Source organism: Megalops cyprinoides, chromosome 8, assembly GCF_013368585.1.
Source record: "Megalops cyprinoides isolate fMegCyp1 chromosome 8, fMegCyp1.pri, whole genome shotgun sequence".
Classification (NCBI taxonomy): domain Eukaryota; kingdom Metazoa; phylum Chordata; class Actinopteri; order Elopiformes; family Megalopidae; genus Megalops; species Megalops cyprinoides.
The window spans coordinates 27,140,460-27,162,527 of NC_050590.1; the positions used below are offsets into that span (position 1 = coordinate 27,140,460).

General features: G+C 42.9%; 1 protein-coding gene across 1 annotated transcript in view; it reads left to right on the forward strand.

Annotated features, from left to right (window-relative positions):
- LOC118781752 (homeodomain-interacting protein kinase 3-like) overlaps positions 1 to 20,315 on the forward strand; it is a 49,552-nt gene extending 29,237 nt beyond the window's left edge. Inside the window, exons 3-16 of the mRNA XM_036534792.1 lie at positions 1,500 to 1,623; positions 8,824 to 8,943; positions 9,136 to 9,222; positions 9,445 to 9,629; positions 10,196 to 10,355; positions 12,017 to 12,140; positions 12,338 to 12,459; positions 12,692 to 12,819; positions 13,072 to 13,233; positions 14,290 to 14,601; positions 15,306 to 15,452; positions 15,788 to 16,038; positions 17,541 to 17,665; positions 18,059 to 20,315. Coding sequence (XP_036390685.1) covers positions 1,500 to 1,623; positions 8,824 to 8,943; positions 9,136 to 9,222; positions 9,445 to 9,629; positions 10,196 to 10,355; positions 12,017 to 12,140; positions 12,338 to 12,459; positions 12,692 to 12,819; positions 13,072 to 13,233; positions 14,290 to 14,601; positions 15,306 to 15,452; positions 15,788 to 16,038; positions 17,541 to 17,665; positions 18,059 to 18,517 — 2,506 coding nt within the window. The 3' untranslated portion in view covers positions 18,518 to 20,315. The remainder of the gene's footprint in view (positions 1 to 1,499; positions 1,624 to 8,823; positions 8,944 to 9,135; positions 9,223 to 9,444; positions 9,630 to 10,195; positions 10,356 to 12,016; positions 12,141 to 12,337; positions 12,460 to 12,691; positions 12,820 to 13,071; positions 13,234 to 14,289; positions 14,602 to 15,305; positions 15,453 to 15,787; positions 16,039 to 17,540; positions 17,666 to 18,058) is intronic.
- Positions 20,316 to 22,068: the final 1,753 nt, after the last annotated feature.

The following is a 22,068-nucleotide window of genomic DNA, read 5'->3' on the forward strand; positions in this document are numbered from 1 at the left end:
TGCAGGCATAATGTGGGCCTCATGTGGTTTATAACATGTCAGTACTCAGCAGGGGCTCTAGAATGAAAGAGCTATTTAAAAAGGAGTAAATGTGTTTCAATGAAAACAGGTACAACTTCCTCTTTCCTTAAATATAGTCCACTGTCGGTGAGAGGTCTGGTGGCATAGATGCTGGGACAGCCCCACCCACTTCCCTGTTTTTTTTACAGTTGGGAATGTATTCTGGGCTCTGTCTTCACCACAGTAATGGATCAGCCACTTTACACATTTCTCCCGCCTCTGGACACTGCTGAGATGGGCAGAGCTTTCAGACCCTTCCTTCAGCCTGGTTCTCCTCTCCAGCTGTCTCTCCTCCTGCCTTCCACCTGAGCATTTTTACTGAAACCCTCCTGTGTAACTGATGTTGTTGGGAGAAAATATCTGTTGATTGTAAATATACAAGAGATATATTTCCTCCATCTTGGCTGAGGTTCGCTGGCAGGTAGGAGGAGTGGGTGACCATTTTTAGTCGAAAGACCCATTTGTCACGCAAGAAAATTACACACTTAATGAAAATCTATCATCAGAGGTCTGTATGAGGAAGCCAAGCCGTTTCATTGTTTGCTCTGAACGCACTTGCCAGCTTTGGCATTTCGCCCCTATTCAGAGTCCCTTTAGAACGTGTAGGTCCTGACAAAAAGACAAAACGGCTGCCTTGTTGTATGTGGTTTTTGGTTTTTCCGTTGGACATATATTTTTTCCATGCTTACAATTTAGCTGAAAAAAGAGAAATGAAGTCCTGAAGCCATTGCACTGTTGCTTTAATTAAGAGAGGCTTACTCCTTTGCAGCAGAAGGTTGTTCTAATATGGAAGTAATTGAGCTGAATGTGTGAAACTGATGATGACAGTGACACGTCAGCCTCACGCGTCGGTGCTGTAATTCAGTGAGATCATTGTGGTATTATCCTTGTCCCATGCCAAGTAGCAGGCATTTCATGCATCTCCAACGCAGCTGTTATGTAAAATGCAGGCCTGGTTGACACCTGTAGTTGCAAATGAGACAGCCTGTAGCAGGAGCAAGCGGTTTCCATTATGCCAATCACATGCTCCTTGTTTTTCAGAGAGGGCCTTCACTGACTGAAAAACCCAAAGCACAGTGGGCCTGGACCTCTTGTGAAGTGGTCAGCCAGGCTACTCCACAACAGTGCTCATGGGTTAACACTTGATAATTAAAATAAGGTCTGCTTGTGTAGTTTTGTTACCTGGTTACGCATCTCTGTAGTAATGCATTTCCCTATTTGACAGGATGTGACATCAGTTAAATCTTACCTCCCATAAGGGTATATAGGCTAAGACTGCCTGTTTTCTGAAACATTTTATTTCTGTTTGTACTCATCTTCCCCACAGCACACAGCTTGTGAACAGTTTCCAGAGACTGCTCCTATAGTAATGTCAGGTTTTGTGTGCCAGTGGATATCTGCGTCAAGTTAACAAGCTCCATTGTGTTTCTTCCTTGCAGAGCGCCGGAGATAATTCTGGGGCTGCCGTTTTGTGAAGCCATAGACATGTGGTCGCTGGGCTGTGTGATTGCTGAGCTCTTCCTTGGATGGCCACTCTACCCCGGAGCGGAGGAGTATGATCAGGTAATAATCCACTTACTCCTGCCTGTGGCTTTGGTGGCCAGATTAAACGAAAACAGAGCACCTCTACCCCTCCTCATCTGTTGCACACATCCCACCAGCAGCTGTTCTGCAGATTGATTAGTTCTGCCTGCCTGCTGATGATGTGCTATGTGTAAAGCTTGCCTCCCATCTTTCATCCAGCTCCCCTTTTCACTCCCTCTTCGCTCACCTCCATTCCTCTCTCTTAAGCCTAAGCACTGTGAAGGCAAATGCCACAAACCCTCTTCCCTGGCTGCCTCCTCTCCTTCTAAAGCCCTGTTATCTGATCCTAGATCGCCCCAGCCTCCATTATGTTCTTGGTTGTGGAATGCGATTAACCACTGAAAGAAATGAAATGGCATTGCCCCCGGATTAATGCTTTTTTTGCACCGCGATGTGCAATTTTAATAGCCCTGTGCATTGTGATTTTGGGACATTCTGCTTGGCCCCTGGTTTGGGTAGCCCCCCATGGGCAGGAGCTGATGGACAGTGACAGGTCCAGATTAGTGCACAGTTTGGTGCAGCAGTGATGGGAGCTCCCGGTGGGTTGTGGTGTGAGGGAGGCGACGGTTACCCCCCAGTGCTACTGTCAGCACAGAGACTCAGTTCTGAAGGATTTGGGGCTGCTGTGGAGTGATGCGCTGCGGGGAGTGGCCAGCCTTGGCTCCCACTCCACCACCTGCCACCCCATATCTTACATCTCTGCCCTATATCTGTTTCAGCGGCCCCTGCATCCATGTCTAACTGTTCTTCTGGCTCCCCCAGCTCCCAGGCTTAGAGGACAAGTTGGCAGCACTTAAACTGTTTTGATTTTGCAAAACACTAAAAATAATGAATGTGCTTTTTGTGGGAGGAGGTCAGAGATGCCCTAAAGCATATTGCAAGTACCCAGGGAACATGTTAAGGCTCAGAGCTACAGTCAGTAAACCGAACCGCTTTCGCGCACTGAGGGGAATAAGGCAGTAGCCTGTGTGTTGATTTGGAAAGCTTCTGACCCCCCCCCCCCCCCCCAGCTCTCGATGTGCCGATACAGGAGAACTGGGTGCTGATGAGCACTGTACACATTGCACTGAGATTAGCCCAGCTTCAAGTCTCATTGTCCCTCAAATAGTGCAAGAGCTGCATGTCTGTCTGGCCGGCCAGTGACCGCTCCGGTCCCACTCACAGCTGCTGCCGTGTAAGCAGTGCACCCTTTATTAGCTCTGACAACGGCCTGCAGATCTGACTCCCTCCACACATAGCAGGAAGGCTTTCTCCAGGGTTACAGACCAGGAGGGAGCGTCCCAGCAAACCCCCTAAACTATGCTACCTTGAGGCGCCTCTATGTTGCCCACATTTACATTGGCAAATGGTCGTGCGTCTTTGATTTAATAGCCAGAGATACACGGTTAAAATGTCCACTGTTGTAATGAGGCTGCTCTTGTCAAACTCATGTGAGTGGAGGAAAAACTAAAACTTGACTGAAATACAGGAATAGTGTCACTAGCAGAACGAATTTAATGAATGTAGTTGGATGCAGTATCAGTAGAATATCCATCCATGCAACAAGATGAGTAATGGGAGTCATGACCAATAGGTTGCTGGATAATGGGGAACATTTGTGATTTAATTGTACAGTTGACCCTCCCACATCGTGGCTTTCCACATCGTGGCTTTCCACATCACAGCTTGCATTTTTTGTGGGTCAGCAACAAACGTTTAAATGGGAATTTTTGGGCAGCTTTGCGGCCTTGTGTGGGAAACCGCATAGCACTGTAGATGACGCGCATAGAAGACGAAATGTAAAGAAAATGTGAAAAAGTTTTGTAAGTCATAAATGCATAAAATAAATTATTAATATTAATGTATTTTATCATTTAATGGCATAAACATACACAATTTTTTTAGTTGAATTTTGTAAAAAGTTAGAGTTAAGTTAAGTTAAGTGTTATAAGTTTTTTGTGTGTTTATGTATTAGTGTGCAAGTCTCTTGACTGTACGGCAAGAACTGTGTGTGAGAGAGGTGTATGTAAGTTTTTCGTTAAATTACTTCATCATCAATCATCGTGTTCATCCTACATAGGCCTATTTTTAGTTCAAGGTTGCTGTAGAGAAAAGTCTTCAATAGCAGAGTTATTTCAACCATGTACGTTAATGGTGAGTACCCATGCAACAATTTTTTCATTATTATTAAGGTAGGATAGGCTATGATATTAGGTATGTCTCGATTTGATGTAGGCTAGCATAGGTACAGTACAGTATTGTAGATTCTTATTACAGGTATTCTGACATAAATTGTATTTTTAATGTTAGTTGTGAAATTCTTTCTCATATTTTTTTTCATATTTTTACTTAACACTGACCTTAATATATGACCAAATACCCATCCCAAATAGCCTTAAAACCATCCTAAAGCTAGTCAAATCTCAAAACTTTTCTCGGGGGGGCTCGCAGTCCCCCCCCCCCCCAACTGGAGGTGCTCGCTTTGCTCACCTAGGGGGCTGAAAATTTTACACGGTTATTCCACATCGCGGGGGGGCTGAGCCCCAAACCCCTGCGATGTGGTAAGATCAACTGTAGTGCAGTAGTTACGGTCAGTAATTTTTCATAGAGTGAATGATTTCATAGAGTGGGAGTTGTCCTCATTTGGTACAAAAGTAATGAGGAGAGCTTCAGAGTGGTGTGTGGTTTCACCCATGGGATCCAAGTGGTGTCACTTGAGCCATGGGGAGTGACTACTGCTGGCTGCCTCCCCAGCCAAGGGTCCTGTTCCATGCCATGCAGCAGAATGTATTTATAATTCCTCTCACCGTCATCAGTACGCTGTCTCTTTGCCTGAATGCCTGACATTCTCTATGCATTCCTGCAATGCTGTAACAATCCTGTGATCCTGTGCAGCGGGGCGTTCTCCTCCAGTGCATCCTGTTGGTTGACTTTTCCCATCCCACTGCATGTTAGATCTTGTGTCAGCTTGCTACTTTGAGGAGCTCAGCCCACATCCACATGTCTTTGAAATTCTATCTGATGTCTTCTCCCTTCTGGGCGGCATATGAAAATCAGCAGAGTAGGCTGTGAGAAACACACTGGGAAGTGAAACACTGAAATGAAATGATGATTGAGCCAAATGGGTTCCTGAAAAGATGAAAAGGTGAAATGATGGTTTAAGTAAATTACAATAGGCAAACTGTGTGTTCCTTAAACCATGGATTGTGTGCTACCGGTGAACTTAAACTAATTTTTAAGATGGAGGGAGGATGATTGAAACCCACTGTTAAGTATGCGATGAGCTCACAGGAGACATCAGTGATTAGATGTGTGCTGAGCTGTTAGCATGGGATGTCAGTCACAGGCAGTTCTACTGTGACCGGCTCCTGCCAGCCCAAGGGGGCTGAATGACTTCAAAAACACTTTTATCCAGAAAGTGTGTTTCCCATCTGGGCCTCGCATTTCTGTCCATTTCTGATCTGATACTACAGACGTTTTTGCTCTTTCCTCCTCTGCTCTCACACATTTCTCTAAAGGCTGTAGAATGGCCTTGTGACACACCCTGTCTGTCTGACTGGCACTTACTTCTGTTTTCTTTGCTAAAATGCCCAGGGCACTTGAGGTTGCAGTTGGATTTTCTTAGTCTCCCTGATAGTGAGCCATGTCAAACAATGGGCTGTCCCCTTCTCCAGTCTAGCTAGAGGTAGCTCCTCCAGCAACACACTGACCCATGGCTGTGACTGAATTACCTTGATGCTGATGGTCTCTGACTGTGACTGTTTTTGTTGCTGCATGTAGGATTACAAGGTCTTTTATTTGCCTCTTCTATGTATACAGACCTCTGGGCTACTTTTTGTGTGGTATAGTAGGTGTGGGATATATGTATATTGTAGTTGATGCATGTAGAGGTTTCAGCTTTATATAATTTATAGATGTCTGGGTTAAATGAGCAGTATGTGGTGGATGCATGGTGACATCTAGAATGCTTGTTATACTGTACTATATATAGGTAACAGGTATGTAAACTCATTTGGTATCTTGTGCATTGTATCCATAGGTCAAAGGGTGTTGTACAACTTGTAAAGGTCAATGTTGTCTGGTATACAGTGTATGGGAGTTAAGAGAGTGAGCCTTATTCTTTCTTCTCTCAAATAGCACTTATAGTGTGTACAAATTGGTGTAACGGACCGTAGTTGATCTGTGATCCGTACAGATCCCCCCCCCACAGTTCGGCACACATGTGAACCGCAGATTAATTGCAAAGTTGAAGCATAATAGTGAGAAATAGTTGTTCTGCTGCTGTTACTTTTTAAAGTAATAATTCCGTTAGAGGACAATGCAGAGTTGCAGTGAAAAGATACAAGCACCATTTTAAAAATCAGCAATCTTACTTAGTAGAAGTGTTGCGAAGACGAAGGCTGCGTCCAGAATTGCTCACTCATTCCCTCACTCACTAATTCACAGTCATACAATAAATTAATAATTTTCCGGATATAGTTTTATGTTTATTCGAACATTTGTATGAACATCTTTGTGTCTAACTGTGCCAGCTAGCTAGCTAAGTGACTAGCTAGTTGCAACTGACATTAACCTGCTAGCTAGATAATACCGCTACCTCTCTCGCCATCACTAGCTAACTTAATGAAAGAACTAGCACCCAGCTTCATCTGTTCAAATTAGTTGAAACTAACGTTAGCTAGTTAGCTGGCAGTTAAGTCCAACAATCAAGTGTAAAATGTATATATATACCCTATATAATGAATAGGGAGTGATTTCAGGCACAGCCGAAGAACAGCAGAACAAGCGCTCATATTGCACTTTAATTTAACAATTGAGTATTGAATATTTCATTTTAAGATTTTATTTAAACATTAGACATCTTGAATGTTGTTTTCAGTTAAGACCATGGGCAAAAGTTCCTTGCTTTAAGTGTTCTTTAAGTTCTTTAAGTAATAAATGGAAAGCAAAATTATATTTGTCTCCCTTTTTTTTTTTCTTGCTGATCTGGAAAATGCTCCGATCCGTGACTCAAAAACCATGATACGATCTGAACCATGAGTTTTTTGATCCGTTGCACCCCTAGTAGAAATGGTGTGCTATGCAGTTTTCAGTGGTTAAGAAGTGACTGCTATACAGTGTACAGGGCTGTTATGAAGTGCACACTGGTCAGGGTCCAAATCATGGACAGATTTACTTAATAGCAGGTAGTCAGAGAAGTTTGTGACAGTTACTGGACTTACACTTCCTTGTTAAACTCATTACATGGATCAGCCAGGTAAAGACCGATGTTTTTGCTCTTCTCTTGTGTCACTTGGGGAACTTGAGGGTAACCTGTGTTATTTGTATGTATTCTTCCATTTCAGTGCATTCAATAGATTTTTATTCCCCTTGGCTTGTTACAATGGCATTTATCTGATGTGTATAAGATGTGCTGCTGCTTTAGGGACATCCACTCAAAACCGACAACCTGAGCATCAATGAGACATATCTTCGGAGTCCTGTGATATTTTTAGCTGGGCAGGATGGAATCTGTTTCTGTGAGCAGGTGCTGGACATTTTTTGCAAAACACTGCATGTACGGGTGGGAGCAGGCAGTGATGATGTGGATGCTGGGGGTGGTGAGGGGGTGGTTACAGCTTTAGTTAGCACTCATCTCTAGATAAGCCAATCATCTGGGGCTGAGAACTCACAGTACAGTCCTGCTGAGCCTCCAGCTGAGATGTGAAGAGACTATGAGGTGGTGACCTGCTCATCAGCCAGTCCTCCCCTTAGCTGGCATTCTAGCTGCATTTCCCCTCATCCTTAGCTCTGTGTGCGCATGTTTGTGTGTGCGTGTATACGTGTGTACCATGCTTATACAATGTGATTGGTTGCATTTCAACTGGTTGAGTCTCTACTGCTGGTCAAGTGCTGCTGACACTGGAACACCTTTGGAGTTGAACTTTTCTGGCACTGTTCTACATCTATCTGTATGCAAACAAAAAATAATAAAGAGATCATCCTGAATGATGATTATTATTTGCAGGTTCTGCATGTGGTGCATAAGGTGAATGTCTGCTTTCTAACCTGCACTATCATTGATATGTGAACAAGACCATGCCTTCTTGCCTGAAGAAAGAATTAAGAACACATTTGGCTGTGGTATTTTGCATTGAATAAACATGCCTGTTTCTGCTTAACTTGCCAGGCGAGTTAACCCTTAACCCTGGCAAATCTACTGTTGTACCTTCAGCTGGCTAACATGACTTTGGAACAGGTTGATATTTATATGAAAAACTTCACCAGTTCTCCTTCCATTAAGGCAGATCACCCACAATGGGGCTGTTCTCAGCCCTGTCTCTTTTCACTCAAACATAGCTGGGAGTCTGTTTTGTAAAACAAAACAGCATCCATTTAACATCAGCAGCATCTGAGGAGCAGGGTTCTGCATGTTTGGGGGAAGTTAATAACCCCTGTGGGCTAGAAAATGATTAAATGTAATTAAGTGGTGCAACCCAGTAGAATGAGTCGTGTGTTCATTTGGAAGGGAGGCCCCCAACAGATACTCAGAGTCATGTGACGTGGAACATGATGAGAAGTGTGTTTCTGGCAGTCCACTGTCTTTGTGCTGGTCTTGATTTAAATAGACTGATGTGTTGTGTCATCTCATCTCCTGGAGATGCCAGGGGATTGCGGGATACCAGCACGCTCAGCTCACACTCCCTGACCAGAGTGACCAGAGTGTCGTTAATGGAAGTTCATTCTGATATGTGGGTGTCAGGGTGGCAGGACTCTGTGAGCTGGATCAATAAACCTGAATGTGCAATTTCTACATTACATGCACACATGTTGTTTACCTGGAATGAGAACCTGGCCACTGCTTGCTACAGGAAAATCTAAAGTGCAAAGAAAGAAATTGATTGAAGGGTAGACATACTGGCTTTTGTTTTTAAACTGGGTGGGACAAACTGGGTGTTGTGAATGAAAGAATCAGTGTGTTCACAATTTATTCCATTCAGTACATGTCAAAGACATGTGAATAGGCCAGCAGTAAGGATTACTAGTTGCTGGACTGGTCAAGTATGGTATGTGGGTTTGGCTGGGATTTTTCAGCTACCAAAGCTACCATACTGAAGCAGCCAGGTAATGCTTAAGCTGTGGATGTCATTCTCTAGAAGGGTATCTGCCAAGCTGTCTGGCAGTGACTGGCACTAACGTGTTCTCTCTCCCCACCCACAGATGCGCTACATTTCCCAGACCCAGGGGTTACCGGGTGAGCAGTTGCTAAATGTGGGGACGAAAACAGCCCGTTTCTTCTGCAGGGAATCGGACTCCCCCTATGCAGCATGGAGACTGAAGGTGAGTGCTCCATGCTAACACATCATGCACATGGTAAACCTGTTAAGTCATGAAGCCCCCCAGACTCCAGATTTTTGAAACTTGCAGCAGAGATAGAACACTAGTATCCTAGTGTTTTGGGCTCCTTAGTGAATGTGCTGACTTTGACTGTGCCCCACCTGTCTGACTCACCCTCTCTTACTGTCACTATAGACAACAGAGGAGCACGAGATGGAGACGGGGTTGAAGTCAAAGGAGACCAGGAAGTACATCTTCAGCTGTTTGGATGGTATAGCGCACGTGAGTACAGGGCTGCAAAAGGGCTGCAGCTAAAACTTACTGAACTTCGTTCCCTCTCAAACAGAGCAAGACAGACCCTAGAGCTAATAAACAAATTATGCATGTCCGTGTGAATTTAAAATTCTGTAGCAGTACTTCCCTTAGAGTTCAGGAGGAGAGTGAATGACGCAAGAAGAAAGTGCATCAAGTCAGTCACACGTGCATTCTGTTTCTCTCTGCTAGGTGAACTTCGTTATGAATCTGGAAGGAAGTGACTTGTTTGCCGAGAAGGTGGACCGTAGAGTGTTTGTGTGCTTGCTGAAGAACATGTTATTGATTGATGCGGAGAAGAGGATCACCCCAACTGAGGCCCTGAATCACCCATTCGTCACCATGCAGCACCTCCTCGAATTCCCCCATAGCAGCCAGTGGGTCCTCCTGCCCCGCCAGAGTCCAAAATACACAGTGTTCACTAATCCTGCAGTCTCACAGTGAAGCTGCTACCAGCTTCACCTTAGACTTAGTGTTTAGCCAACACCTTGAGGTTTCTGTTTTGGAGCTGTTTTGGAGGAAAATGAGTACCTTTTGTGACAATTGTACATGGCTCTTGATGGGTAAAACTATAAATATGTAAAAATAGATAAAAAAAACATATGCATAGTTGTGATGTGTGGAGTCCATTACAAGTGTTGAAATGTCCTGAGCCTTTCATGTTGGCCTATAAAAGCCTCCATAAAAAACAGGATTTTGGTCTGACTCGTAAAATATTTAAGTATGTATATTTAAGCAAACTTGAAAGGACAGCAGTAGCAGGAGTCAGAAAGCTGTCCCGGAATGTGCACAGTTGAGGAGGGACACTTTTTTCTTCCACTGTTCTTCCACTGTGATTAAACTAAGCAGCGATTCATTCAGACACGGTTTCTCTCTATGGTTATGTGAGCCATCAGCATACGCTGATCCTGTGGCCCGTCTCTCTGTCTCTCTCCCTCTGCAGTGTCACATCATGTTTCCACATCATGGACGTGTGCATAACACGCTCCAACACCTACGAAGCAATCAACCGCAATAAGACCCCATTCATGAGACCAGTCACCTCAACCAACGCAGCCAAGCTGTCCATGGCTTTCAACAAGATGGGCACTGTGCACACACAAGTAAGCATCCATTAATCCATTATTCCATTACGGAGTGGAGGGGGTTTCATGGTTGAAATCAAGAAGATTGCGCTGTGAGCCAGACCTTGCTCGGGTGATGCTGGATGCAAGACCACTTTGTCCACTCTTAATATTGCATGTCCCCTTTTCGCACTGCCACTCACCTTAGTAAGTTTGTTTGCTCTGTGGAAATGCAGCCTTTCCAAATTGCTAAAGCCATTATGTGTAAATGGTTGTGGAATAGCATTCTCGAGGAACATTTTTTACATCAAATATATACATAGGTAGCACACAGCTATGTACATACTAGTCAGTGCTGAATATTCACTTACATTTAGTTAATGCTTCATAACAAGGTGGAAGATCAAGACAAGCATGGGAAATTATCCACATTGCAATGTGGTAAAGTTAAACACATTTGTTACATATGTAACATTTTTTTGCATATATGTTTGTAATACAATATTAGTACATAAATCCATCTTGACAGTTTATTGACAGAAACGCTGTTCACAGCTGAAATGAACCACCCATGGTTTCATTTAAAACAGCAGTCAGCAACCCGTGTGTTGGCTGAAACTTTCTTGTTTTTGTATTGGTCCACAGCACAGGTGGAACTCCAGATGGAAAGAGCCGTGATGTAAAACTATTTATTCATCTGTAATTCACAAATCCATTCATGGTATACTTTCAATAACACTGCCCATCTTACTCCCGGTGTTTTTGTAACATCAGTGCGTGATAGGCATGTGAGAGAATTATGGCAGTCCTGTGAATGTTAACTTGGACTGGAGTGAATGTGTTCTATGGTAGTTGTTTTTTTCTAATAGCAGTGAATGTGGAGTGGGAAGCTGACATGCCTCTGGAGGGTTTCATTTATTTAATGTATTTATGGTTATTAGTTGGTTAGCATGTTATATTTCATGCATAAGTAATCAAAGAACATTTTTGCTTTTTCTGTTTGAGTTATATGATAAATTTCCCTGTAAAATATGACTGAAACTGAAGCTGTTTGAGACAGTTTGAAAAGGATTGTGTGTAGTTTTGTAATTTATTTTTGTATGAAATGTTTTGTCACAGCTAGTGCTGTACGTTGTATTCATTTCTTTCTCACATTTGCTAATAAGACCGATTGCTCCAGCGATGGTTGGTATTATGGTTCAAGAGTTCATGACTGAGTTTCTTCATATTGTCAGAGAGTGTGCAATACATTGAACTGTTCACTTGTGGGATTCCAGTTAGAAAATGAAGACGTAGCCCTGTGTGTGGTAACTATGGTTACTTACTTTCTGGAAATTGGAGTGGAGGTTACTCGTGACGAAATGCTCTTTGATAATGTGTAGTTATAAGGGTAATGTCTGTTTCATTATAATTAGATGTTGTTATGGAACAGGGTCATGTGAACGTTGAACTGAATGCACACGCTGTTTGATTTCTTGTCCTTTTCCACATTGCTGTGCTGAAATCTTGCTGAGACAAGTTTTACAATATTGCCACCTACAGGGAATTTGGTGGAAGGGCAGGTTTTCATGTAAAATTCCTTCATTTTTCTAGTACAGTATTACATAATTGTCTTTCTGTTTTTGTCTAGTTTTTTCATAGTCTGAATGCAGCACAGACAGGCTCATCATTGCCTGTTTTTCACTCCTCTTCCTCTCTAGGCTTTAGTGCCATCTGCTCCCTCTGTGATGCACCCAGGGATACCGCTGCAGACAGGAAATGCACAGTTTGGGTGCAGTGACTCCTTTCAGCAAGCGCTAATCCTTTGCCCTCCAGCCATGCAAGGTATAGGGCCTTTCTGAATATGGCTACTTCCATATCATTCTTTGCAGCATTCAGGTATTCAAACATAGCCCTGTGACATAATTCCATCAAAGCTGCTTACGTTTAAGTGCATTAACTTTAGTGCATATACATTTCATGTATATCTTCCTCTGCTGTGGTTGTTCCATAAAGCTCCTTTTATTCTTTCTTTCCTGGAGGAATCCCACCAAACCCAAACAAGCCTGCAGGTTACTCCGTTAGGATGGACAACACTGTGCCGCTGGTGACCCAAGCCCCTGCTGTACAGCCCTTACAGATCCAGCCAGGGGTCATTACACAGGTTAGATGAAGACCCACAGTTCATTGCACAGGACAGACACATAGTGACCTTGATTATCAGGTGTGAGTAGCAGATATAGGCATATTACTGAGGTTGGTGACACGGATTGACCGTGGAGTCATTAGACTGACAGGTGGCAGACATTGTCCTTGTATAAGTGCCTATATTGTCAATATTCAGCTTTTTTGTTTATGTTCCTATATTGATGCCTCACTGCCCCTGTTCCTTGCAGCAGACGTGGTCCAATCGTGCCCAGCAGATCCTGCTCCCAGCCTGGCAGCAGGTGCCACCGGTGGCACCCCCAGCCACCACGCTGGCATCTGACACTGTGGCTGGCCCACAGATACTGGGAGACTGGGGGTGAGCTGGATGCCACACCTACCAACCTGTTCATTGTCCATATTGACAATGATCATGTATATGCTTAGGATCTAATGTACTTGACTGGAGTGAGGAGAAAGAGGCTGTATGTAAAAAAAAAAACAAACAGCATGCATTTATATAATATGCATTTATAGGGGAGCTGACGGTACAAAAATAGGGAATGTCAATGTAATATTAGCAGACAGGTATGTCATAAACAGAGCATATTTCCCATACTGTTGTTTTCAGGAAAGTACAGTGTCACAGCAACCATTACAACTCCATGATGCCCCAACCTCTTCTAACCAACCAAATGGCCATGTCAGCACACCAGCCAATAAGTATAGGCATCGCACATGTGGTGTGGCCCAAGCCTGCTGCTAGCAAGAGAAACAAGCCCTGTTGGAACAGGTGAGCAGAGCTGTGTGAACATCACACCTCAAGAGCTGAGTGGACATACCTGTGGAGACTGGAGAATTCTAATCTAGAGTGCAACCAATGTATCACCAGTAGTATTGACTGACAACGCAGTGTTATTAAACTGACAGTATCTGTCTTTACCATTGGTCCTTGACCCTAGTTTTATTATTTATTGTGGAAATGTGTGCATACTGATGGAGGGTTCTTAATTTGTGAAATGTTTTTGCAGTAGAAGGCATATAAAGTGTGTGTAGAATGATCTGATAAATGCACAATGTATAGTAGCAAAAGTATCTGGAATGACCAGTACACAGCTGATTTGTAGTGACTGCCTATGCCCTATTACTCTCTCAATACTGTTAGAAAATTTGATTTTGAATTTTTAAAGCTAGAGAATTGGATTTTTCTTGTGGAGCTGTAACATCTAGTGCATCACTCCAATTTTAACCCTAGTTTTAAGCATTCATATAGTTGTCATGGAGTTGTCATGCTGATTTTTGTCCAGTGTGGATTGTCAGTCAGTAACAGACAATTGTTTTCCGTAACACATCAGTATGTTCCATTTGGAAAAAATAAATAGGCATTTAAAAGGAACCGTTGAACAGGTATATGAAGTGTTTTCTTCGTCATTCATGCAGTAAATATGCTTAACATTAGCACTGTAGCTGGATATTTCAGAAGTATTTATGCAACAAAAAACAACGTCGGCAGATATTGGTGGACCTTACAAATAATGGCATCAGTCTGTCTCTAGTCCACAGGTAACTTGCAAAATTCTTGACTTGAAAGTACTGACTTAAGACGGTAGCTGCAGTAGTTGCTTCTGAGCTGTGTGGTGTTTGGAGCTGAGCAAGTTTGAGTTAAATAAACTTGGCAAAATACAGTTGTGGAGGTTGTCTGTGATAGGCTGTCACACGATGAAGTAAAATATTTCAATATAAACTTTGTGTAACTTTAATTGACTGGAGTGGATGCCTTTGTTTTCTTTTTCCTGTCAGTATTGATCATACTTTGAGGCATTAAGGTCCCCTGTTGGTCTTCCTTCAGGAGTAACAATTTTGTACACAACACCAACACCCAAAACTCAGCGTGCCAGTCCCCAAAGATGTCTGAAGCAGGGGAGAATGTGGAGCGCTGCCCACAGGCAGAACCTGAGGTGGAGACAGAGCCAGACGTGGAGGCGGAGCCAGGGAAGGAGAGCTGCTGCAAGACAGGGCAGGACCGTGACGCACTGGTCCTTTCTCACAAGCAGCGGCAGACCATCATCGTGGCCGACTCACCCAGTCCCGCTGTCAGCGTAATCACCATCAGCAGTGAGATGGATGAGGAAGATGCGGCCCAGAGGCACTCTCTGAGGGAGTAAGTACCAAATCACGCAGTCAGATCAGTGCTTTCTGGTCACTGTTTAGTGCCGACTACTGCCTTACAGCTCAGCCTTGCTCCCCTTGACCAGATTACTTGCTGCACATTGTCTGCTGTGCTCATTCTCATTAAATGCTGGCACCTGTTTGAAATTCAGAAGGCCACAATGGTCTACTTTTCTGTGTGATCAGTCTGGCTCAATTTACATGAATCTCCATTTGTGTCGTTATTTTAATTCTCAGGTGACGTCCTGAGTGTATTTGTGTCTCCACAGTGTCAGTTTATTTTTATTTTCAAAGCAGTACTTGGTATACTACAGAATTCTGCGGTGTTCAATTGTTAAGGACCTGTGGAGAGCATGGTTTGCAGAGGATGATACTAAACTGTATACATCCTCACTTCACTGCTGTACTGTAGAGCAGTGCACTGTCTGTAACCGAACTGTCATTAGGCTGAGGGACCTGTTGTAGTTGTATGCTTGTTATGTATGTGTTCAGTTTGGTATTAAGGTAGCATTTGGGGTGAAGTACATACATAATGATGTGGTTCATTACAAAGTTGGTTGTATTAATTGCAGGGTATTGTTTAATGAAAGTTCTCTCTGCAGTGGTGCAGTGCTGTGCCGCATGTGATCATAAGATGCAGTGTCTGCTTAAGTTGTGTTGGACCGTACTAGAGCCCGAACATTTTATCCCTTGCAGGTGTAAAGGCAGCCCAGACTGTGAGGCATGTCAGAGCACCCTGAACATTGAGCGTGTGTGCTCTCTTAGCAGCCCTGACAGCACCCTGAGCACCAGCTCCTCCACCTCAGAGCAGTCCAGCCCCTCGCCCTGCAAGAGGCCCAACAGGTAATTCCATCCTCTCCAGATTCACTATTAAATTACCAGTTTCATGCTCACATTAAGACCTCACACCGATTAAGCACTGTAGCATTTTTAAGCTGTGGTTGTCCTTTACAGTGTTTTGGGTGCTTGTTAAGTCTCAGTGTATTGGTTATTGCATTCGTGTTATATGCTACTTTATGTGGCCCTGAATTATTTCTTAAAATATGTCCTTTACAGTAAGGACATTTTCACATTATCTGCGTATAGTAGTTTTGGCCTTGCAAAATGTAAACTTTAGATTTAGCCCATCACATGGTGGTGACATGAGCTGTGAGCGTGATTGCTCTCGCCTGTCTCAGCATGTCAGACGATGAGCAGGAGAGCGGCTGTGACACAGTGGATGGCTCGCCGGCTTCAGATTCGTCGGGCCAGAACAACAGCCCCTTCATGGAGAGCCGCTACATCAGCGATGGCAACCAGAACCACAAGACCCACAAGCCCCATGTGACCCCGGAGATGGAACCCAGAAAGCCTGCTGTGTGCACCTTTGTGATCCCGCCCGTGAGGGACAACAACAACTCCATTAGCGACGAGCAGGTGACCAGCACAGGTAGCCACGCAAACTCGTGACTCTACGAGTCTACTCTACGCTTGGTGTTTATTCTGCCTCTGATCTGGAAGCCCTCCACTGAAGTCCAGTGGAAAGGCTGTCAGCAGGGATTCTAGGAAGACATGAAATATTCAAGATACTTACAAAACCTAATTTCAGCTGAAAGGATCAGAGTTACCCCCTACTACAATATAGCAAGCAACTTAGTGGTCATCTTACAATGCATGTTAACATCTTAGGTAAAGTACTTTTACTTTTGATAGGAATCCTCAAGTTAAATGCTGCCAGTGGTAGGAACTCTGTGATCAAAGGCTAGCACAGATAATTAAAGCCTTTTTGTAGGTCAAAGACGCAATCACTGGTGCTGATGTCTGCTTTACAGGTCACTTGGCATTGGCAGGGGATTATGCTTCCTATATAGGTCAAAGAGGCTATCACAGGTGATTATAGGTTCTGTACCCGTCAGCCTGTTTCCATGTGTTGGCTTCCAGTTTTGAGTTGACATGTCAACAACAGTCAGTGTCAACTCCCTTCACTGTTTCTCTTATCTGTGTCAACTCTGATTATAGCGCATTTTTCATTCTGCTGTGTATGGGTTTGTATGTAGTAAACAATATTATTGTGCTGTACTCAAACATAAATTAGCACTTCATTTAGAGGGAGTGTCGTAAAGTGTTTTTGGCTTAATAAGGCCTCCATGTTGTTTTCATTATGCGTGAGCATTTGTGTGCATGTAACTATTCATGAAAGCCAGTGTCCCTTGTAAATGGTGTTTTTTAGTTGACATAGGTTGTTTTATATGAATGCTTATGTCTTTTGTTATAAATGGTTATGGCGGTATTAAGCAGGGGTCAATTGGGCTGTATAACATACTTTTAAATGAAGTGTTAATGTACATATGTGGCAATCAGTGCTTTCATTTGAACTTTTGTCCCTTGTGCTATTTAAGGTTTGAATGGCAGGTAATATGTAGAGCACTACTGGCTGCGAAACTTCTCTGAAATTGATATGCCCCAGTATTGCTTTCACGAGCCCCCCCTCCACATTTCAACACAAGTTAATCCTCATATAAAATCCCAGCACAAGCTATTTTAGCCTTGTAGTGGTTATTTTTGGACAACTGTCTCACTTGTACCTATAAATATGTTTGCAGCGAGTGATTAAAGCCAGCCTCAATCTATAACACTCCAGCTTTAGAAATGACTAAATGAAAGTGCAACTGTGTTGCTACCTTGTTGAGGGCAGATTAAGGCTGGAATTTGATCAAAGGGTCATCTCATCCACTATTGACACACTTACAACCCACTGCTAGTTGCTTCTCTGCTTTAGAGGTGGCTGTTGGCACCCCGACAGAGGTGCACTTGGTAATGGGTTGAATGTCCACAGAGCAGCAGTTGGATTGAACCATTTGGTTACTTCTGGTCTAGGTTGCATTGATTTCATCAAAGCAAGCTTGTGTATGAGCCCAACTAACTGTTGACCCTCCACCCCCCGCCCCCCAGACACCTCATATCATTCAAAGGGTCGCAGTGGCCCTGGCCGACCGAACCCTCACTCCGCCCCCCTTCTTAACCGTCAGCAGAAGATGACATCTGCATTCCAGCAGCAGCACCTGGGCTTTGGGCAGGTTGGTCAGCCTTACCCTTCCACAACTGCATCACGTGACTGCAGGCCCTTAGTGAGCAAAACCTTCCCTGATACAAATGGGTAACTTGTAAAGACATCAAACACCAGTAATTTAGTAATTCAAGACCACATGGCAACTACAGTGCAGTATGGTCATTAGCACTAAGTCTTTTGAATCAGTAGTGTCAAAACGGTAATGCTGTGCATATTGTGCCATATTATTCCATTTTCTGTCTCAAACATGCATGATCACTAAAGTGGGGCATTTCCAGTGTTTTACAGTTGAGTGAATCAGTAGCTATCAGGAATTTTGATCCAGTGTACAAGTATAGTTGTGTGGGTTTTGGTTATGCTGCCTGTGTGGAGTCACCCCTTTTCCCTCCTGTTTTCCCAGGTCCAGCACTATGGCTCTTGCCACCAAGAGTGGAACGGAAACTACAGCCACCGGTGGCAGCAGGCCTATGTACCTCCCGCAGTGCACGGCCACACCTTCACCCTGCCCCACAACAGCCCCAACCACACTACAGCACACCCCACCCACCTTGGGGCCCCCCAGCCCGCCCTTTTGTCTTACCCACCCCCTAGGCCCCTAGCCTCAGCTGCCTCCATGGTCCATATGATGCCGTCACCCTGCACCACACGGCCCGTCCTGCAGCCAACCTATGGCATCTCCCACCCGGGCAGCCTCATGCACCAAGTGACTGTGGGCATCAACCACCGGCTGCTGCCCTCCCCCACCATTCACCAGAACCAGTTCAAACCCCTCTTCCCCCCACACTCCTTTATTGCCTCACCTGCCTACGCTGGCTTCCACCTCAGTCCCACCAAACTCAACCAGTACCCCTACATCTGAGAATGAAACAAGCGGCGAGTAAGAAAAACAACATGGTTTTAGCATCTAAAGCCATGGCACAACAGAATAAGAAGACTATTTTTTGAATTGTGTAGACTTGGGTGCAATTGAAACTTCAGCTTTAAAGAGATGAGATAAAAAGAATGAATAAATATGAAACTTTTGCACATTTGATATACCTTCTCGTTGGATCTTCTATGGTTACTCTTCAGAACAGGTGAAAATTGGGGGCGAAAGTCATGTTTTGCCCTCACTATTTTTCTATATTGCCTTCTAATTTGTGCAAGACACATCTACATGTGTAAAGCCATCCCAGTATCCAGTTGTAGGGCAACAGACGCACATATGCCCCCTGTGTGGTATGTACTTGTTTAACTGTTTGAATTTTTTCGATGTCTTTGGTGTTTTTAGTGTCGAGTCACTTATCAGATAAAGGTTGTTCCTCACACTGCATGTCTTTTTGCATGGGCAGAAAAAAAAACAACAGAGAGATGCCTAGACGTTGCTCTAATTGTTTGTGTCCTGAGACTCGCTGCATTGTAACTTGTTCCTACACATAGTGCCTTAAATATCTGAGGTTGTCAATGTTACTACTTATGTATTAATGTACTGGACTGCAGCACTTGAAATTTGTCTGTCGATGCATTCTGTGTATGTGTATATATTCACAGGTATATATGCATAGATGCGATGTATCGTGTAGAGCAATGCTTATCTTTGGGTTTAGTGTATATTTGACATGTAGCAAGGTTTTTTGTTGCTCCTTGTTGAAGGACAGCATGGTTTGCTGTAGCAAAGTAGTGCTGTTGATTGTTTTTTCCCGAATGAACTAGTGTACAAAGAAGGCGTTAAATACTGCTTACTGTTTGATAATCAATTTCTATTTAGTATACTTTTGTTACTAACAGTATTTATACTGTGTAATGAATCTGCAATACAATCTAAATAGTTGTTGTTTTGTACTTTTATTAAGTTTGATTTTGTTCTTCTGAGATATTTAGAAATGTGGTGGGCATGGCTTTGACTAGATAAAGACAAAAATGCAAATAGCTCTTTGATTCCCCTTATGGATTCACCTTAGCTTGAGCAAACCATGCAGTATTTGATATTTAAGTATATATATTACAGAGCTAGACTATTTAGTGCTGAAGCTTGACAAGGTGAGTTATTTGTGTGCAATTTCCTCATTTATGCATGTGACAATTTTTTTCCCCTTTATTATACCATTTGTTAAGGCTTGTTGGTGTCGACTGCTTATTTTATACATTCCGTCAGGGAGAAAATATATATATATATATACTGTGTGCATTTTTTGTTTGTTTGCTAGTATGTGCGTAAAATTTGTCTTTACTTTCAAATGAAGTTGCTTTTGCAGCACCAAAGACTGTAATTCATTTCCTAAGCAAGGTAGCTACTCCTCTTGCATAGACCTCAAGTGTACTGTAGTTGTAGAGATGGGGTAAATAAAAAAAATTGTATTTAAAAAATGGTTGAGGCTATGTTTAGCTTTTGGGTGAGTAATAAATTGTATCATTTACCATGAATGTATCATAGATAAGCTGCTATATAATGATTGCCACTTCAGATAGCTGTGAAATTAGGTGATTAACTTAGTTCATACTTAGCCTTCTTATTTTTGTATAGGTCTAATTACCTGAAATAGAAGTGGGTTTTTGATTTGAATAATTTGCTTTCATGTTTGGAGTGTCATTGTAACTACTGTATTGCAAATGATGGAAGTTAGTTGCATAGTTATGTTTTGGGGATGTGTTCTTGCATCAGTATTTATCGTCATTAACCTTGGGCTCATCATTGCATAATAATGGATGTATTGATGTAACTTAATTTTTGTATGTTTTCATATTGGCATTTTATAGACATGTAAAACTATAGCTTGCAGGATTGATTTAACTTTTTCAATATGACAGTTCTTTAGTAACTTACAGGTGTTATACTGCAACACTGTACAGTATCTCAAGTACAGTCATAAAGGAAATGTATTTGTATAACTTTCAGTAAGCTAACTGGGGTCAGGTTGGTGGGTGACCATATGCCTTTTTTATCCTGTCGGAGATGAAATTGCAGTGTTCTGTTAAAAACATTTGTTCATGACATGAATTTTGTGCTAGCAGTTTGTTTCAATTAATTTAGAAAAAATCATTCAGGCCCCATATATATCAATGAGACAGATCTTTTTCTAATTCTGCATGTTCTTTTTGCTTGTTAGGCTACCCAGATAGGAAGTTGGTTCTAACAGCATGAGGGAAGCACTGTTTTCTGTTTTATCTCCCAGCCCCTTGTGTATTTTTCATATCAGAGCAGACTTTGTTGCTCCACTTCCTCGCTTTGTTGATGACAGTGTGTGCAGCACTGTGTTTGTGCCTTGAGAATCGGTGGTCAGAGTGCTGAAAGAGTAGCAGCCTCCAGTCACGTCCCCAGTCATTGACAGTGTGCTGGAGATGGTGAGGGAGGGGGGGACATAAATTCGCTCAGCAAATACAGCAGTGGTGCACCTGCCACTCTAAAAGTGGCAGCATGACCAAAACAAAAACAAGGACAACTCCCTTGTGCTGTTCAGCATCATTCCAGGGATCAAAGTGCTGTTTTAACAGTTTTGTTGAAGCAGCATTGCAGTGTTCCTGTTGGATAAAGTTTCCTAATGACTTATCGATTTCAGGACCTATCACCTGTTTACAAAGCTTCAGCATGCTGCACAATGGCTGCCCTGTAAGAGAGCACTTTCAGCTGTACGACTTTCACGGTTCCTCTGAATAAATGCGACAGAACAGCACATGATATTTTAATGTGTCGTTGCACCATTCAACTGCCAAGTGTTCTTAGATGTATTTATAGTTGTAGCTGTAATCATTCAGCTCATTTCCCTTCGGTATCCTGGACAGGAGCGAAGTGGCTCTTGCAGTCCCAGTCAGGAAGTGTTTACAGTGCTTAACACCCAGGACATGGTCGAGTGTGGTACTCCAAAAGCTTTACTTATACACTGTGAATGTACACATGAGGAGTATGTGGTTTGCCACAAGGTAGAAAGTCCCGCTCAGTTATTTTACTTTTCACATTATTTGTACTTTTTTTTATTATTATGCCTTCAGCACACAATCTTGAATACTGAGATGCTGTGAGAATGTAAGGAGCGATTGATGCCTTTTTAGTATTCCCTATAAGGAGCCATATGTGCAGTTAAAAACAAAGACATGGTCCAAAGTTGTTGGCAAAAAGCACTTCATTACTAGTTGCTTCAGAAAAACATTTTGTTTGATCCTAAAATTTGGTTGATTGTAGGCATTTCATATCAGACTATGAACTTGACAAATCACATGCTGCATATTTGTTGTGTGGTGTACATATGGAACAATAAACTTACATTGATTCCCATGTTATCTTGGTTACAAGCAAATATGCCTGCACAAAATCACCATGTTAGCCAAAATGAAACTGGCATAAATGCAGTGGAATTTGTTTTAGACTGACAATTCTGAGTCTTAACCATTTGAAAGGAATCAAATGAATTAGAATAATTCGTTCTGAGTGTTCAC